At 43.9% G+C, this 20,000-nt stretch overlaps 1 protein-coding gene across 8 annotated transcripts in view; it reads right to left on the reverse strand.

Moving 5' to 3' along the window:
• Positions 1–20,000, reverse strand: part of cspg5a (chondroitin sulfate proteoglycan 5a) — a 46,729-nt gene that overhangs the window by 1,469 nt on the left and 25,260 nt on the right. The window contains exons 3-5 of one of the 8 annotated variants that reach the window (XM_084052890.1): positions 13,343–13,531; positions 7,374–7,449; positions 4,476–4,532 (exon numbers count right to left, since the gene is read on the reverse strand). In XM_084052890.1, coding sequence (XP_083909016.1) covers positions 4,476–4,532; positions 7,374–7,449; positions 13,343–13,531 — 322 coding nt within the window. Of the gene's footprint in view, positions 1–4,475; positions 4,533–7,295; positions 7,453–13,342; positions 13,532–20,000 lie in introns of all 8 variants that reach the window. The other 7 variants (XM_084052889.1, XM_084052892.1, XM_084052888.1 and 4 more) reach the window with 7 other exon arrangements.

Raw genomic sequence — 20,000 nt, forward strand, 5'->3', positions numbered from 1 at the left:
GTGTGTTCTATAAATATTTAATTATTTTCCCCCATTTCCCGGAAAGGTACGGTTTAGGACATACAAGGTTTCTGCCCGACAGCGACGACAATTTGGTTGGTCGTGAGGACACTAGGGTGAACTGTATGAGCGAGATGCCCTTAACCCACCAACAGGCAACCTGAACCCGACAAACCAGGAGGAAGCACATGCACATTCACATGCAAGACCCCCCCCCCCCCCCCCCCCACACACACACTCCTCTGCCCCATCCAAACCCTCATAATACATGTCGCTCATACAGCACCCTTCCATCTCCCGTTGTAAGAACAAAACAACTACCACACATACTGACCAACCCCAGCATGTTGTTGTTTGTGGGACCACCATCATTATGTACCCAAGCAGTTGCTGGGAAAATAAAACAAAGCGTTTAAGAGGCAACTGCTGTTTCATTTCAATTCACCTGAACTTAATTAAGGCCAGGGGAAAAACATTGAGTGCAGAGTCCGTTCAAGCCGGAGTTTTTCCAGGCTTTTTATCTCCATTAATATTGCATGGCAGCATCGACCCTGCTGCGCTGAAGCATCCTGAGGTGCCAGACTTTGCCATTGTCCACAGGCTAATAGGCACACTAGTTAATGCGCACGCGCACACACACACAAACGCACGCACGCTCACACGCACGCACACACGCAAACACACACACACACACACACACACACACACACACACACACACACACACACACGCATATGCACGCTCACACGCACGCACACACGCAAGCACACACACACACACACACACACACACACACACACACACAGACACGCACGCACGCACGCACGCACGCACGCACGCACGCACGCTCACGCACGCACGCTCACGCACGCACGCACGCACGCACGCACGCACGCACACACGCACACACACACACACACACACACACACACACACACACACACACACACACACACACACACACACACACACACACACACACACACACACACACACTCAGGCAAGGTACAGGATTCACACACACATACCCACACACCCAGACACAACACAGACATACATAAGATACATATGTCCTAGACACCCCCACCCCGTCTCTCACGCACGCACGCACGCACGCACACACACACACACACACACAAAACCAGGCATTGGTTGCACACACAGACAGGCACACAAACAGTCACACACACAAACTAGACCCCGAGCACTGTGCCATTTACAAACACACATAATTGAATGTTTGATTTTCTCAATGGCACTTTTAAAAGGGGATGAGGGGTGAGAGCATTTACCCATTGGCTGTTGGCCTAGATAGTAACTTCGGGCAGGACGTGCGGATATGTCACTTCCATGGTAACAGGATAAGGGCCTTCTGTCCTCCTGTCAGCGTGAAACTGGAAAACGTTGTGTTTTACGTTTTACGTTTGTGGGTTTGAGGTTTTCATTGCTGTGCATGGGGGGAACAGGAGGTGATGGGGACAGTGTCACAGGGACTTTGGAGTGTGTGTCGTTTTGGGAGGGAGAGGGGCAACAAAGATAAAACAGGGTGTTGATGATGATGATGATTATGATGGTGGCACATTGACAGTTGCTAACGTCCCTCTTGTGGGGTGAGGTTTTATAGTTGTGGTGAATTTGGTTACCGCACTTGACAAATTCAATCATATTTATGTGGCTCTGAGTAAATTAGTGAATGAGTGCAGGCTGTTGTGAGAGTTTCAGAATGTAGCTATCTAGATTTGGCACCTATCTTTAGATGGTTCCCTACTTGTAAATCTCCTGGATTTTGCATTAGTGCTGTTTGTGAATGCCAATGAAACTGTTTCTTGTGTAATATACTGGTGTGCCATGCATATATAAAGATAACATCTTGAAAATCTTTGAAATAAATTGGAATATTTTTTGAAACATTTCAACACAAATCTTCTATGGGGGTCTCTCTGGTACAACATCTTGTCAAATTGGGGTCCGCAGCCAAATACATATGAATTTGGGGGTCGTTGACATGAAAACGTTTAAGTACCACTGGTTTAGGGCTAGGGCATGTACTCAGATACACTGGTACAACATTCCTAACTGGACATATTGTGGCATATAAAGCATACAAAATATTAGGACTACCTCCTAGCATTGAGCTACCTCTTTTATCTACATTCACAGATTAAGTACATTTAATAAGTTAAATCAGTCAGGGATATGCCACTTGGATCTTATTCTATTTTACGTGTCAGCCTTTACATTTTGGACACTGATGCAATTTCTTGATTGGAGCTCAGGAAACTGAGGTCAATTCATTTGTGTTTTGGTCAGTGCAAGCTGACTCAGTTGATGGAATTAAATCCTCTCTTCTTAGAAATCATGGACAGTGTTAGCCATTCAAATCATCTTATGTGTTCAATTTGTTTAGCAGTAGTTTGTGTGCCGCAGTTGGATGTGTTGGAGTCACGGACTCTATGGAATTACATATAAATTGAAGCAAGTAAGGGAAACCTTAATCTACTACAACTGAACTGGATGGATGTGCTTTGAAATGATTGTACTGTATATAGGGCATTGCATGGGTGTGTGTGTGTGTGTGTGTGTGTGTGTGTGTGTGTGTGTGTGTGTGTGTGTGTGTGTGTGTGTGTGTGTGTGTGTGTGTGTGTGTGTGTGTGTGTGTGTGTGTGTGTGTCGGAGAGAAGTATTTCTCTTGTTTCATCCCATCCTCCAGTGGGGTGGTGTTGTATTCATTCAGAGCCCCAGTGGATAGCAGCTACATCCTCTGTCTGGATGCATGACCAGGAGCCAAGGTCATCGTTGTATTACTACAAGAGCAAGTCCTTTTTTTTGTCATCTAATCCATTGTACATGCATTTAGGGTTTTGTCCCAGTGTGTATAGTTTTGTCCCAGCAGTGTTTGTGTTACTTGCTGTTGAGTGATGGCATTGTAACTCCACTGCTGCTTTTTAGTGACAAGTAATGCTTGATTTATACTTTTGCATGTGACAGTCGCAGATCTACAAGCTGTCATGGTGCGACACCGGCGTGCGACACCTGTGCGCACGCCGCACAAGTATAAATCAAGCTTTAGATGAAGCAGGACTAGATACAGACAAGTGTTGTATAACGCTTTTATGTGTAAATCCTGGGTTTAAGTTATATTGTGTTGATTGTATTTCTTTTACCAAAATCCAATCAAATCAATCAAATCCTGATATGACTGTTTCGCAAAGTCTTAACATGTAATGGTGTTCTGTCCTTTAAACCACTTCTGGGGTAAGAAAACCCTTTCAGCCTGAACATATCACTTTCAATCATTGTTTAATAACTCTTTAGCTCATTGCTAAAACATACTGTAACGGCGAAACCAGAAGTGGATCAGTGCTATGATGTTAGAAAATCAGTTAAATAAATACTGATCTACGCACATTTGCAGTAACAATTTTAATCATATTCAAGACTTGGCTCCAGTCTTTCATTTTACCTATCAATAGCAATTCTACACCACCTTTGAATTGAGTAATTAGCTTCAGAAGCTATGGAAGACAGTACTCTATCGCAGTGGAGTAGCCAGAACGCTAGCGTAGGCTGGGCCTAAGCTGGGCCTAAGCAGGAGCGGGTGGGCAAATTTGCGCGGATTTTGGGTACTTTTTTGCCGGTTTGTGACGGATTTTGGATACACTGTTATCAAAATGGCTGAATATGATATTACTTTTTTTTTTTTTTTTGGGTGGGCAGAAAAAACACTACGCCCCTGCTCTATCGAGGCTAAATAGTGAGTAACTTCATTCCTAGCTTGTTTTCATCTCACAAGGAGAGTGTCTACTGAGCAGGACTGGACTTCCATTGTATGTGTATGTCCCAATGAAGCTGACTTTTTCATTTCCTGGGAACAGATCTGCCAGCTTTGATTGATGATCCCTTGTGATGAGAAAACTCATGATTCAGCATCGATCTGTCTGCAAAGAGCAAGCCGTACTTGCCATTGGATGTATGCTTCTAGGTTTACTTATAGGTTTACTATATTTTATTGAAACGTGGTATATATTTTTTGTACATGTATTGGGTCACCGTATTGAAGCGCATGTGATGTTTTGTACATTTTTGTTAAGTTAAGTGTAGTTAATATGTCAAGAGGAAGTACATATTATTGAAATCATATTAACTCACTTTGAATTTCACTATTTGATTTTTATTCAGTGTCGCAGCACAAGACTCTCGGGGTGGGACGATGACCTTCAAAGAAATGTTCTGGGATGAGTCTACCCTAAAAATGTCACCCCTACATTATAAGACAATATGCTAACCACGTTGTCAGCACTCACTGTGCATGTGAGTGTGCCCTTTTTCAATTTGATAGACTGACCATGTTTGAGGAAGGAAAGGTATGGACTGGTCCATTGAGTCGAGACTGGGTGATTGACAGGGTCACAGTACAATGAGAGAGCCGTTTGGGAAGGTGAGGGGCAGAGCCATTTTAGGGGGAGTGGTCTTACCTCACAGTCGGGCTCCTCTTTGGTCTTACACTCCCAGGTGTATCTGCTCATGGTTTTCTGAGGGGAGGGGGGCAGGGGGCAGAGGGTTATACTCCTCAAAAGTTATATTACATCATCAGTTAGAAAGACAGAGAGTGAGGGATAGAAAGAAAGAAAGAAAGAAAGAAAGAAAGAAAGAAAGAAAGAAAGTGAAAGACAACACAAATTGTCAGAGAGAGAGAGAGAGAGAGAGAAAGCGAGAGAGAAAGCGAGAGAGAGAAGAAGCTTAGTGTGGAGAGTGAGATTGGGTAAAGAGAGTGAATAAAAGATTAGATGAGAGACACAGAAAGAAACAGAAGGAGAAACAGACAGAGAGATAGTGGAGTAAGAGAGACAGAAAGATAGAAACAAGGGAGTAACCAGTAACTTCCTCGCAGGTGACAGGAAATATTTCCAGCTCTCTACAGTCTTTGAGAGCTTGCCAGTGTCCTAGCATATAAGGATATTCTGGTGCTGTTTGGCCATTACTGGTTTTAATATTTATTATTTATTTCTTCAGGTTCTTGGCCACATTGACACAAGTACGGTGAGCTGTTAGTTCACAACGTGGAAGGGTTGGGGTACAGGTACAAGGTAACTGGTTATTTGATTAGTTGACATATTTTGTGCTTGTTTTTGGAAAACCAGTAAGTTGGTGTGGTTGTGTTTGGAGGAGCCTGGTGAGTTTTGTTTAGTGCTGTTAGAAACCTGGGTCAAATAATAACCTGAATTTAGTCTTAGCATTTGTTTTAACCTACAAAGAGAACCAGATGGAGAGGGGTTTAAAGCATTAGGGCAGTTGTGTGCTGTCATTTAAGTTAAGTTACACTTTCCACGTCCGCTGTTTTCTGCATCCATCCTAACTCGGCGAGCAACCACTGAGCACCAACATCAGCTCTAAGGCCAGTGTCTGGGAGTTTGTCTAGTACATACATGTCTTTTGGTGTGGGAGGAAACCGGAGAACCTGTAGAAACCCCATGTGAACATGAGAAGAACATTCAAACTCCACAGAAAGGCTCCATGCAGTCGGGTTTGAACCCAGAACCTTCTTGAGGAAACAGGGCTAAGCACTGAACCACTATGCCACCCTGCCTGTCATAGATAAGCCATTCATTCCCCAGCTGGAAAGCCCCACCCATCTGGATTATTATTATTTTTCTTTTGCAAATGCTATTTGATCCAGGCCTATAGATTGGGTCATATAGAGTTTTGTTGTATCGTTTAGTTGGGACATTGAGGTTCCAAAGATGTGGTTAGGAAATGGAAATGGATGGTGGATTAAAATGTTCCTAACTACAGCAGATTTATTTTCACTCTCACTCATATGAACAGCATTTACTTGTGGTAGTCTACTGTGTTGCTAAATGAGGTTGAGGCAGCTTGATGTTTAGTGACTAATGATAACTAGTTTGAGTAAATAAAATGAGAAAATAATAAAGCAGAATCTTTAGATCAAGTTAAAATTACCAAAACGACTGATGGAGTTGTTAGAAAGTGGTACCACAAGTTAACATGGCTAAATCACACAATAAATTCAACCTCAGTTGTAGCATTATGACTATATGCATGCTGCTACAACACGTGTTAACACTACTAGCTAGCTACCCATGCTTCTGTTAGTGAGCCACCGATAAGCTCTCTGATGCCAGCAGCGTTGCATCTCAGATGTTTATCCTGATTGGATAAACCCACACCATTTAGCAAGTGTCCCACATTTCCACCTTACCTGGTTGTAACCCCCATTCTGGACCCAAAGCAAAACCAGGAAAGTCACATTAGACCGTTTTTAATAGGTCACCCCCCGCTCCCCCGCCCAAACTTCCCCACCCATGTCAGGATAAACGAGTGAAGCGGCCATTCAGTAACATACATAGAAGCAGAGAGCTGCAGTGGCTGACATAGCCACTCGGAGGCACATGTTAGCGATAGAGCAGGCATGCCATGACATACCAATGCAAGGGGTGATCAGAGGGACAGCAGGTTAGGAAAGATAGGGGCGGGGAGGGGTCACGAGGAGAGGCTGTTGGAGCTTTCTCTTGACACGGTCAGGTCTGATCCAGGGCCTCTGTAACATAACGTCTTCTACCTAGTGGGCATCTTTATCAACGATGACTTATTAATATCATTATGCGTGTGTGTGCGCGAGCGCGCGTGTGTGTGTGAGTGTGTATGTGCGCGTTTGTTAGTGTGTTTATATAGGCATGTATAGGATGTATAGGTGTGTGTTTGTGCGGGAGTGTGTGCGTATGAGTTTTGCGATTAGTTGATACCTTCATGTAGGATCAATAAAGAATAAACTAGAAAAAGTTAATCGATAAACCACATGAAATGATGAGATTCTACAGCTGCTGTGTCGCCATGGTAACAACAGGCAGTACGTGCTCACTCAGCAGCACAACATGCGAATAACTCTGTGCACATATGTGCACATACTGTACGTGTGAATACTGCATATGCAAGGGTACACAGCGGGTCCATTTTGACTCTTTCAGAGATAACTGAACACTCAGGATTTTACGGTGTAGTGTATTTACTGACTACATCGAGGGCCCATTACTCTTGGTTGTGTGTTGGTGTCGCGTGCCGTCAATTGCAGATCTACAAGCTTACAAAACGTCTCAGACCTTTATCCTCCCAGCTTCAGACCTGACCGACAGATCGAGAGAGAGCTCCCCACCTCGCTCTGTGCTCCCCTCCCTTTGCATTCGACACCCCTGGAGAGAGGGAACACTCATGCCCATGCGGAAGTAGGGGAAAAAAGGTGGAAAATAGGGGTGAGAGAGAGGCGAGAACCACGTTACCTGACAGATAATGTTATCATAGTAAGCCAAAGCACGGGCATGGGGGACGTTAGGAGGGGTGTCGCACAGTTTCCTTACATTTGGATGGGAGCCCTCAGCGATGGTGGACAGCGAGAAATTATCATTGTGCGCCTCCGATGCTGGTCGGTACTTACTGCTGGGAGCCGATGGACGGGGTGGGGGAGGGGGGGATGGGAGGATGAGAAGAAGGATGTTGGCAGATAGTAGGAGAGGGGATGAGAGAGTTGGTCACATGGGAAGATAGAAGAGAAGAGATGAGGTGCAGAGGGAGGATGGGAGAGAGGACAGCGGGGTTTGATAGAGAGAAATGGCGAACATTCAGAGGCAGAAGAAGGGAAGGTGTTCGGCAATAGGAGGAAAGAATGGGGGCGAGTGAGCGTGGAGTTTTGGAGAGGAGGGAGCGGGTCGGGAGGGGACGGAAATGGGAGCACGGGATGAGATCAAAAAAAGAGGGAGAGATAAGAGAAGAGAGGTCGGGAGCAGATGCAGAGAGCAGGAAGAGGTTAGAACAAGTGGAGAATGCGAGGGACGAAAGGGGGACACACACGAAAGTAGGTTGGGAGAGAGGGTGACATTGGCAGGGAACAAAAGGAGGTTCCATCAGGTAAAGATAAAAAGGGAAAACGCGGAGATCAAAGGATGAACAAGTGAATGACGGATAGAGGGGAAAAGAGAGGAGGTAGGGTGTAGTAATGGAGCGAGAAAGAGAGACACAATGGCATGATGCAATGGGACAAAAGAAGAGAGGTTGGAGGGATCAGACATAGGCGAGGAGCGGAAGAGAGGACAAATTTAGGAAAAAGATCACATCATCAGGAAAAAGAAAGGAACAAAAGCACAGATGAGGAAAAAAAGATTTTCGGAGAGAAAAAAAAGGGGGGAGGGGAGAAAAAGCAAGACAACAGTGTTAGTTAGATGCCAAGTGTATGTCTGTCTTCTGTTTGTGAAGCAGCAAACAGACAAAACAGTCACATACTGTATTTTACTGTATACACAGCAAAACCCTGAGTGTTCAACCATTTGGCAGCACATTTTTCACACTCAGGATTTTATTGTGCAAAGACATATATTATCTGTGATGCAACGAAATTATAATGGGAAAAGAACCCCAACAATTTCTAATTAACCCATTATGGACATGGATTCTGATTCAAGCCCCCAAACATATTCATTTGATGTATATTTAATCTACTGTAGCATTTGAATATTAAACCAAAAAAGACATAAAAACAGACATGGATCACGCACGCACATATGCACGATGTGCATACGTGCGTGTGTGATCCAAGTCCGTTGCACGCACACATAGAACACAACAAATGCATAAACAAAACAGATAATGTTGCTGTTTTTATCTCGACACGCAAGGCAGACCATGGGATTCCACTTTGACTGGGGTTTGAATGTCTTCCTTTCTTCTCCCTATCAAAGGGACATAAAGTTCATCCTGAGAACCAACGGAAACATCAATGCTGACAAGATGTCTCAGCTTCCCTTTCCCACCTCCTCCCAAACCTTCATTTGTTTTCCCAATGACACCTTTCCTCCAACCTCCCTGACTCTATTATCACCCCCAATCTTGCACGCCCATTCGTCTCTCCATTTTCCTCGTCTTCATCATACTTAAACTACTTATGTTATGTTATGTCCCCTTCCCTCTAAACTACAAAAGTCTGTCAAACTAACAGACTGATTTATCACTAAAGCCTTGAGCTAAGATAGTGAGAGTATGTTGCGAGAGAGAAGCCTGGAAAAACTCTCTCTGATATTAAATTCAGAAGAAAGAAAAGAAAAGAAGAATATATGCATGTCCCCGTGTGTGTGTGTGTGTGTGTGTGTGTGTGTGTGTGTGTGTGTGTGTGTGTGTGTGTGTGTGTGTGTGTGTGTGTGTGTGTGTGTGTGTGTGTGTGTGTGTGTGTGTGTGTGTGTGCGCGCGCGCGCTTGCATGTGAGTGGTGTCAGGGCTACAGCACAGGAACAAAGAGATTGACTTCTTAGTCTTGGTCTGGAGTTTGAATTCAGTGGACAGAAACCACTCTGACACTCTCTCTCTCTCTCTCTCTCTCTCTCTCTCTCTCTCTCTCTCTCTCTCTCTCTCTCTCTCTCTCCTGCAGTTTGAAACACCAACCACTCTCTCTGGCCTCTATTCCTCCTTTCTCTTTCTCCTCCCCACCACATTTAGTCAAGAGCCTAAACATCTAACATCTGCTCATCCGCAGTAAAATCCAGCGTCGATATAACTCTGAGAGTGTAAACAATTAACACTGTGGATTTGTATTACCACTGTTGCTCTCTCCCTAATTGTCTTTGACGCAGAGCGTGGATGTAAAAGGTCTATCCATTCTTTGCTCTTCATTGTTCATTTAACCCATTAAGACCTGAGGCCAATTCTACAAATGTCTTCTGAATCCTAAAAACGATTGTTTCTATATCAGTGGTGCTCAAACTTTTTCATATCAAGGACCACCCAAAATTTCCTGTTCCAGGGACCCCCAGAAACAAAGATTTGAGTTACAAATATTCGCTTTAAAAATATATACATTTTCACGATTTTTCAAAACAAATAGCAGATCTACAAGCTCATAGCGCAGCACCGCTTGTATATCTGCTATTCTTGAATAGCCAAAGAAGTCTAAAAATGACACAGATGCGTTCCCAGTCTTAATGGGTTAACTAACTCTCAGATTTACAAATGGATAAATTAATATTGTGTATCTCCGTCTCCGGTTTGTGTGTGGGTTTGATAAGGATGCAGACCTTGAGCTTGACTGCGGCAGAAACACGCTGTGCAATTATCCACAGCAGATGGAGGGGAGTGGGTGTCTCATGTATTCATGAAGCCTCGTCAGCAGCAGTGTCTCACGTGCACACACATGCACTCTCACGTGCACGCTTGCTCATTCTCCCGTGTGTCGTCTCACTCGCACTCTCATGCGCAATTTGCGCATGCACGCTCATTCCTCTCGGTGTATTATGCCGAGTTTTTCAAAGCTCCCCACCACTCCTGTTCTTGCTCTCGCTCTCCAACTCCCTCTCTCTCTCTCTCTTACTTTTTCTTTCCACTATCCCTTCTCCTCTGTTTCATCCTCCTGCCCTCTTTTTCACTCCTCTTATCTGTGGCCCTGTCTTCTCTCCTTCCTCCTCCTCCATCTCTCCTCTTCCCTTTTTGGACAACGACTCGATGAGACTGCGTTGTCTTTTGTCACACTGCATCATGTCAGAGTGCACACGCACACGCACACACACACACACACACACACACACACACACACACACACACACACACACACACACACACACACACACACACACACACACAGACACACAGATTCATGCTTGTGCACAAATCACGGATATATAAATGTATTCATGCATGCACAGCCGCACACGTGGATGAACACACAAACGCACACACACAGTATTCACACCCATACACACAGACGCGCGTGTGCGCACACACACACACACACACATACACCCCTTAGGTCGAACAGCTGTATGTAGGTCAACTCCGCCTCCTTTGACTTGTCTCGCTCGCTCTCTCTCTCCCGCTCTCTGTCCCTGTCGCTCTCCCTCACTCTCTATACACCCCCCATGTACCCCCCACCCCCACCCCCACATCAGACTGGCCTACTTTCAGTCTGAGCTAGCGCACGAATGACATCATCCTCTTTCCCAGCTCGCTACTCGGGCCGCACCGCTCACAGTGACTGCACCACTTTCAGTGTTCCTACTTCTTCTCCTCCTCTTGATCACCATCATCATCATCAACATGGACTTGGCCATCATGGCTGGTACGATGGCCTTCATCCTCTGGCTAAAAATAGACCTGTAGCGTGGGATCTAAAAGTGTCGAGGATTTGGTCCGCATTTGCATTCCCACTCACGTCCGCCGCGCTCATCCATGACTGCCCTGTTGCTAGGCAAAGTGCTGGCGCGCTGGCTGGCGGAGACGCCCGCCCGCACACCGGCATCGCTGGTGAAGCAAAGCCCTCTTTTCATTCTGCGTTCTGTGCACTCTCCCTTTCTCTTTCAATGTATACATGTATACATCTAAACCCCCTCCCCTTTCCTTCCCTTCATCTCCTCCTCTCTCTCATCTATCTCATCATCTGGTTGTCTGCCCGGGCCGCATGCCATCAGCTCTCTGTCACCCTCCCCTATGCCTCCTCTACTGCATTCCTTCATTGTCTCAATTGTCCCTCTCTCAATTCCTTCCTCCTTTTATTTGAGCCATCCGATTCCCCCCCCCTCCCCTCTCTGTCCGTCTATCCTCTCTGTCTCCTCTCCTCTTTTTGTCACCCATCCCCCTTCTGCTGCCTCTCTGCCTCTCTCTCTCTCTTGCTCTCTCTGTCTGTCTCCGTCTCTCTCTCTCTCTCTCTCTCTCTCTCTCTCTCTCCCTCTCTCTCTCTCCCCCAATGCAGCCACAGCCCTCTGGGGAGACCCAAGCTTCACCCCCAATTTTCCTCCACTTATCTATTCGTTCTCATCCTTGCCTCTGCTTGTCCTCTACACTCTGCCGCTCTCCTCCCCTCTTCGCACTCCCTCCATCTTTGCAGCTCTGTTCACAGATTTAAACATTAAATGCTGTATTTGGTAATTTGGTAATTCATTTGTTCTTTATCTGTATTTATCTCTATGACTATCCTGAATTATTTTTTTCATGCCACAATGCTGAGGAACTGAGGTGTGATCATACCAGTGGCGTTCCCAGAAATTACATTTAGGGCAGGAGAGATTTTTTTCTCTACCTACCCCCCCCCCCCCTCGGGGAAAAATGTCGGGGGGAAATCTCTGGGGAAACAAGTTAACAACAACACTACACTGACTACAAAACTGAAAAACGTTAATAAAAACAATATGCAAGTATAATCAATCAATCAATTATTCAGCTGTGGTCTCTTCATGTTGTAGTTTAATGGCTCAAGCTGCTGAATGGACGAGGAGGTCCAACGGCCACTATTCTCTTTGGATTTTTTTCACTGCCTGTTTTTCAGTCTTTTACATTATTTTCTTGGGGAGGCTAGATTTTAGTTGGGCAGGCGGCCACCTGCCCTGCCTCTATGGTGGGTACGCCATTGACTCATACTGTATATAATATAATAATAATAATAAGTGTAATAATATTAATATTAATATTAATATTAATATTAATATTAATATTAATAATGATAATAATAATGATGAAATCTTGAATCTTATATCTCTTAGTATGGCACAAGGGCCCAATGTTTTAGTAATGCCGTAAATGGGCCTTTTTTGCAACACTGATGATGTGACATCCATTAGACGGAATTAAATATACAACAGATCAGTAATTACATTTAATTACTTACGTATTGTGGCATTTGTGCACAAAGATTCCTGGGCAGTAAGGCTGCCAACTACACTCTAACTGAGAAATCGCAAGTCAACTAAGTGCAGAATATGAATGTGAAAAGTGGCTACTATCAAACCATAATCCTCCGTAGATAGCACAACCAAAGCCTCTTCTCCTCTCCTGTGTAAAACACCTGGCTGTTTCTGACTCGGGCTATCCTTCTTCTGTGTTTGTCTGTCAGAATCTCAGTCTTAAGCTTTCCATGTTTGTGTTACGATTATCTCTTCACACTAATCTCACCAGTTTCACAATAGATGTCTAGCTACCTGTACTGCTTCTTTTGTCTCACTCTCAACCCTCATCCTCTCCAATCTGAATCAATAGATTTCAGCCTTATCGTGACCATTGTTCTTCACTTTGACGTGATGGCTTTCTAAGCTGGTTCATTCCCCACCTCATTGACTCGTTGATATCATCACACTGACTTGAAATGCCTCTGTGACTCAATTGAAATTAATTAAAACTTGGTCTGACATTGTTAGTTCCTTAACCTCAAAAACAAAGGTGATTTCAGCTTCTGGTTTTGATGAGTCAGGTGGGTTTTTGTCTTTTTTTTCTTTTGCTTTACTCATGAATGCCGAACCGAAGGTTTCTCATTCGTATTATCTATTTATGAATATTGTGAATCACAGTTGTGAGGCCCTCACCTCCGCTTCCGCAGCTTGTTGTTCTCCGTCTTGAGCACGTGGAGCTTCTTGGCAAAGCAGACAACGATCATGAAGAGCAGGAGGACCACCAAGGCGGAGGCCCCCACGGCCAGACACATCACCTGGAACTCAGTCACGACAGACTCACAGCGAGCCCCCTTATGCCAGATGTAGTCCTGGACATTACACCTGCAGAGAGACGCAGAGACATGGGTTTAAATAGGGAGAAAGCGACAAGGGGATACTCTTACGTCATATTTGGGGGGGTTTCCACCTGAGTCAAACGTAAGAGCAAATGGCCACCGTGTAAATATGGCCAGTGGGGCAAAGTGCTTGAGCAAAGTTGAGATGAGGAGAGTAGCCAAGAAGAGACAGAAAAAGTGTAGAACAGAAGAGCAGAGGATAGAAGAGCATAAGAAAACAAGAAAGGAAGAGGAGGAATGTCAACAGTGCAAGGTGTTGGTGATGAAATATGGAATTGGGGGTCAGAAGAAAATGAATGGTTGGATGAGAAATAAGTGGTGTGTTGTGTGTGTGTGCGTGCGTGCGTGCGTCACTGTGTCTGCATATTGTATGTATACATTAATTGGTCAAATCATTCAGAGATTTGGCTGGTTTTAATATCAAGCACCATTTAACAAACAAAAACAGTTTTGAAATGAACGTCCTCTCTGTTCCTGATTATCTATAAGTGCTTCAATGTGACATCTAAAAAGTCCCAAACATCTGCATCACTTCACATGTGCCCCTAAAAACAGAGCTTTTCTTTTTTAGGATTCCACAACGCTAAATGAGTGACATAATTGTCAGGGTCTTAGCACTCTAACAGACTGTGAGCAGTGTCACCGGCAGGCAGGCTTTCAACACAGCTTTATTCAAAATGGGATAATGTGACCAATCTGTCTGTCACAAAATTGGAATCAAATATAAAGAGCTGGAGGCAACAACCTCGTTGGAATAAGCTTTGCATTAGCGCACAGACTTGTACCAAAAAAACATACAAAACACATCCATATTTATCCTTTCTAGCACAACAAAGAGCTGCATAATACATGGACCAACAGATACATGCATGCTGTATATAGCCTATACAAACACGCATGCTACTGTACACGAAAGCTTGCACACGCATGTGCAAACACACTTCCACCGCCATCTGAGCCCCACACTTGCTCTGTTCACAGTTGGCAGAGTATGGTGTCTGCCTGAGGACAAAAACGACAGAGGCAGATGGCTTTGTCTACAGACTATCTGGGGTGTAAATTGTCAAATCTATTTCAGTGCTTAACAAGACTGCCATGCTATTAGGCTAAATCTGCCCCTTTGTTTCGCATTATCACAAGAACATCGAGGAGCCTATGTACCTTACTCTGCATGCTTGAATCACAAGCCTTAATTAAATGTACAAAATGTCCCTGCTCATACCCTGTCTTAAATAAGATGTCTAGCCAAAGAGTTTATGGCGCAAACAAGCAGAATCATGGTTTCAATCTCAGTGTGACGGTGTATACATCTGAGCTTGAGTAAAGCCAGATTCAAGGCCAGATTTGACCTGTTCTGTCTCTTACATTACTTTGAGAAGAGCATCTTTTCCCACAACTACAGAAGATTGTTTTCAGTTATTATTAAGGTTTCGAGGCCAATAGGCTCGAAGCCTTATTACATCTGTAGGAATTCATGATCTTCCGCCGCTTTTGCCAGTTCTGGCCTAACCGCCTGGTCACTTCTTATGAAATTCGGCAATATGGTAGAGGGCTATGCCAAACGGCGAAAACCCGAAACTCACAACCATTGGCCAAAGGGTGGCGCTGTAGCACTCAATTGAAAATGCCAACTTTGAACAGGTACAGCTCATGCCCTGTTCGACCTACAGCCATGAAACTTCGATACACACATGCGTCTCCTCATGCCTAACAACTTTCACTGTTTGACTTTTGACCTCTGACCTTTAGATCTCCCACCATTTCGAATTCTATGAAAAGCAGTAAAAAGCAGTAAAAAAATCACTTCTCCTGGGATTTATGAGCAATCTGTACGAAACTGTATACACATGAACTTTGGACCAATGCCGACAAACGTAACTTAGCGGATTTTCCATAAGTGAAAACGTTAAGCTTTTATAAGCCAATGAAAATTGCAGCTTTTTTTAAATTATTCATCTGCCCCTAACACATACATGCAGACTCACATTTGTTTGACACTTTGCAATATTGTAGAGGGTCCTTCCAAGTATCACTGAAACCAATCTTACTCCAATTGGTCAAAGGGGGGCGCTATAGCAATTTTTTGAAAATGCAAACTTTAAACAGGCAAAAGTCATGCCTCGTTTGGCCGACAGCCGTTAAACCTGCTTACACATGTGCCTTGACTCATGAGGAACACATGTATCACTTTGACCAGTAAGCTCTGCCCTTAGATTGTCTGCAATTTTGAGCAGTTTGAAAAACATTTAAATCCAGGATTTCTGAGCAATTTGCATGAAACTGTGTCAAATACATGTTTGAGGCCCTTTTTCACAGGTTCAGGTGTGTTGGTTCAATAGCTTGATCGCTTAATCATCTGCCTTGAAACCATAGGGTAGCCGGTTCGAATCCCACCTCAGGTAGACTTAATTATAATTGCATTGCACACAACATGACTATACCAATGAATACATGTGCAATTGTTAAAGATGACGAGAAATGCATACTTGAAAGTAGTTCTTTTCAATGTATGACGTACTTCATTCGCGCTTTTGTTTTGTTTTGTTGGATTCTCCCTTTTCACTGTCTAAGGCTGTGTATTGGATAGCTCCACCAGTAGAGTGTGAGTCTCATGTGCCGAAGGTCCCTGGTTCGAATCCCACTTATTACAGTTCACATTTAAATTGCATTGTACAAAACATGACCCTGTTAATTCAGACAAGTGCAATGTTTAGACAATAACACGAAATGCTTTTGAGAGTAGTTTTTTTTTATGTATGACATACTTTCTTGTGAAAATAGCCGATCTACAATCTCACACCTTTTTAGATAGCAACGCGTTGTGAGCTTGTAGATCGACTATTTTCCACTAGTTTCCATTCCGAAATATATTGAGCAGTTTGAAAAACATTTAAACCAAGGATTTCTGAGCAATTTGCGTGAAAGTGTGTCATGTGTGTGAACTCCCTTTTCACTAGTACAGGTCTGTTGGCCCAATGGCTTAATCATCTGCCTTGAAACCACCGGGTTCCTGGTTCGAATCCCACGTCATGTAGAATTCATTATAATTGCATTGCACACAACATGACTGTATCAATGAATGCATGTGCAATTGTTAACCAGTAAACTCCGCCCTTAGATTGTCTGCAATTTTGAGCAGTTTGAAAAACATTTAAATCCAGTATTTCTGAGCAATTTGCATGAAACTGTGTCAAATACATGTTTGAGGCCCTTTTTCACAGGTTCAGGTGTGTTGGTTCAATAGCTTGATCGCTTAATCATCTGCCTTGAAACCATAGGGTAGCCGGTTCGAATCCCACCTCAGGTAGACTTAATTATAATTGCATTGCACACAACATGACTATATCAATGAATGCATGTGCAATTGTTAAAGATTACGAGAAATGCATACTTGAAAGTAGTTATTTTCAATGTATGACGTACTTCATTCGCGCTTTTGTTTTGTTTTGTTGGATTCTTCCTTTTCACTGTCTAAGGCTGTGTATTGGATAGCTCCACCAGTAGAGTGTGAGTCTCATGTGCCGAAGGTCCCTGGTTCGAATCCCACTTATTACAGTTCACATTTAAATTGCATTGTACAAAACATGACCCTGTTAATTCAGACATGTGCAATGTTTAGACAATAACACGAAATGCTTTTGAGAGTAGTTTTTTTTTCTTTTCTTGTGAAAATAGCCGATCTACAATCTCACACCTTTTTAGATAGCAACGCGTTGTGAGCTTGTAGATCGACTATTTTCCACTAGTTTCCATTCCGAAATATATTGAGCAGTTTGAAAAACATTTAAACCAAGGATTTCTGAGCAATTTGCGTGAAAGTGTGTCATGTGTGTGAACTCCCTTTTCACTAGTACAGGTCTGTTGGCCCAATGGCTTAATCATCTGCCTTGAAACCACAGGGTTCCTGGTTCGAATCCCACGTCATGTAGAATTCATTATAATTGCATTGCACACAACATGACTGTATCAATGAATGCATGTGCAATTGTTGACCAGTAAACTCCGCCCTTAGATTGTCTGCAATTTTGAGCAGTTTGAAAAACATTTAAATCCAGTATTTCTGAGCAATTTGCGTGAAAGTGTGTCATGTGTGTGAACTCCCTTTTCATCAGTTCGGGTCTGTTGGCCCAATGGCTTAATCATCTGCCTTGTTACCAGAGGGTCGCCGGTTCAAATCTCACCTCATGCAGACCTCAACTCAATTGCATTGCACATAACATGACTGTATCAATGAATAAACATGCAATTGTTAAATGAAACGCTTATTGAGAGTAGTTGTTTTCAATGTATGATGTACTTCATTCCCTCTTTTGTTTTGTTTTGTTTTGTTGGATTCTCCCTTCTCACTGACCAAGGCTGTGGATTGAATAGCTTGATCAATACAGTGTTAGTCTCATGTGCCAAAGGTCCACGGTTCAAACCCCACTCGTCACAGTTTACATTTAAATTGCATTATACAAAACATGACCCTGTTAATTCAGACATGTGCACTTTTTAAACAATACCATGAATTGCTTTTGAGAGTAGTTGTTTTTTATGTATGACATACTTTCTTGTGAAAATAGCTGATCTACAATCTCACACCGGAAGAACCTATAGGACGGAAAAACCTACAGATATCAACAGACACCATCAGGGAGGCCATATCTTTAGCTCAATGAGAAGAGAGGCAGCCTGTGAATCCATAGGTCGCTGGTTCGATCCCTGTCCCCAACAATGCGTTGAGGTGATCATCATTTGGAATTCCCCCTATTCCCATGGATTGGATCCACCCCTCTCACCTGCTCTCACTCATCACCAATCACACCTGCCACATGCACAGTACAATTTTTAGGTACTTTTACTTTACTACTCTACTCTACTACAATTACAGCAGATGACAGCTTTAGTTACTTGTTACTTTGCAGATGTAATTATTAATACAACACCTACAGTAACCACATACAGCCGATCTACAATGTGACGCGTTATGAGCTTGTATGTATATAATAAGCAACCCATGCTGTATGATAACTTACCACATATGAAATCCAATTCTGTCTATCCAATGGCTCAGTCTGTACTGTGGCCATAGCTGAGTGGTTAGTGAGCCCACCTAGGGAGCCAGAGGCCCTGGTTACCCCAGGTACGATTCCAGGCCAGGCCAGCAAATGTGTCGATGAAATGAAATTTGTCCCTGAACAAGACTCTTAACCCCTAATTGCTCACAGGCCCTCATTGGAAACAAGACCGCAAGGACTTTCATGAACGGACCTGGAATTATCCTTATCCTTTACACTGTCTACCCACAAGTCTATAGGTCCCTGGTTCAAACCCCAATTTAACCGGTCCAAATATAATTTACTGAACAAAAATCATGACTTTGTTAATGAATGCATGTTCACTTCTTCTCTCTCGCTCTCTCTCTTACTGCCTCTCTTTCTCACTGCCTCTCTCTCTCTCTCTCTCTCTCTTTCTCACTGCCTCTCTCTCTCTTTCTCACTGCCTCTCTCTCTCTCTCTCTCTCTCTCTCTCTCTCTCTCTCTCTCTCTCTCTGCCACTCTGTCACTGTCTGTCTGTCTGCCAGTCTGCCACTCTGTCACTGTCTGTCTGTCTGCCACTCTGCCACTCTGTCACTGTCTGTCTGCCAGTCTGCCAGTCTGTCACTCTGTCACTCTGTCACTCTGTCACAGTCTGTCTGTCTGCCAGTCTGCCACTCTGTCACTGTCTGTCTGTCTGCCAGTCTGCAACTCTGTCACAGTCTGTCTGTCTGTCTGCCAGTCTGCCACTCTGTCACTGTCTGTCTGTCTGTCTGCCAGTCTGCCAGTCTGCCACAGTCTGCCAGTCTGCCACTCTGTCACTGTCTGCCAGTCTGTCACAGTCTGCCAGTCTGCCACTCTGTCACTGTCTGTCTGTCTGTCTGCCAGTCTGCCAGTCTGTCACAGTCTGTCTGTCTGCCACAGTCTGTCACAGTCTGCCAGTCTGCCAGTCTGCCAGTCTGACAGTCTGCCACTCTGTCACAGTCTGCCAGTCTGCCACTCTGTCAAAGTCTGCCAGTCTGCCAGTCTGCCACTCTGTCACAGTCTGCCAGTCTGCCATTATTCTCGAAACCGCTCATTGCTGCTTGCAGCTATATTTTGTATTTGTAATTGCACATACATAGCACAAGAGCATTGTTGAATGAGTAGAGCCAGGAGATACTCCTTCGTTCTCATGAAAACCTTTTAATTGATCCACAAGATAAACTCAGAAGTACTCTAGCATTTCCATGCTACTCTAGCATTTCCATGCTAGGCAGAAGTCACCAAACATTTCCTGTATCCTGACGCCTTTTACCAAACCAAAGACAGTAGGATGAAACCAAGACACCGCTTTTTCCAACAGACAAATCTGGAGAACATTTTCAAAACCTGTTCAAGACCTGTCTAATTTAGTCAGAAATGACTAGATTAGAGGATCAGCCCTTGTTAGAAGGT

Source organism: Gymnoscopelus microlampas (genome assembly GCF_963454915.1).
Source record: "Gymnoscopelus microlampas genome assembly, chromosome: 3".
Classification (NCBI taxonomy): Eukaryota; Metazoa; Chordata; class Actinopteri; order Myctophiformes; family Myctophidae; genus Gymnoscopelus; species Gymnoscopelus microlampas.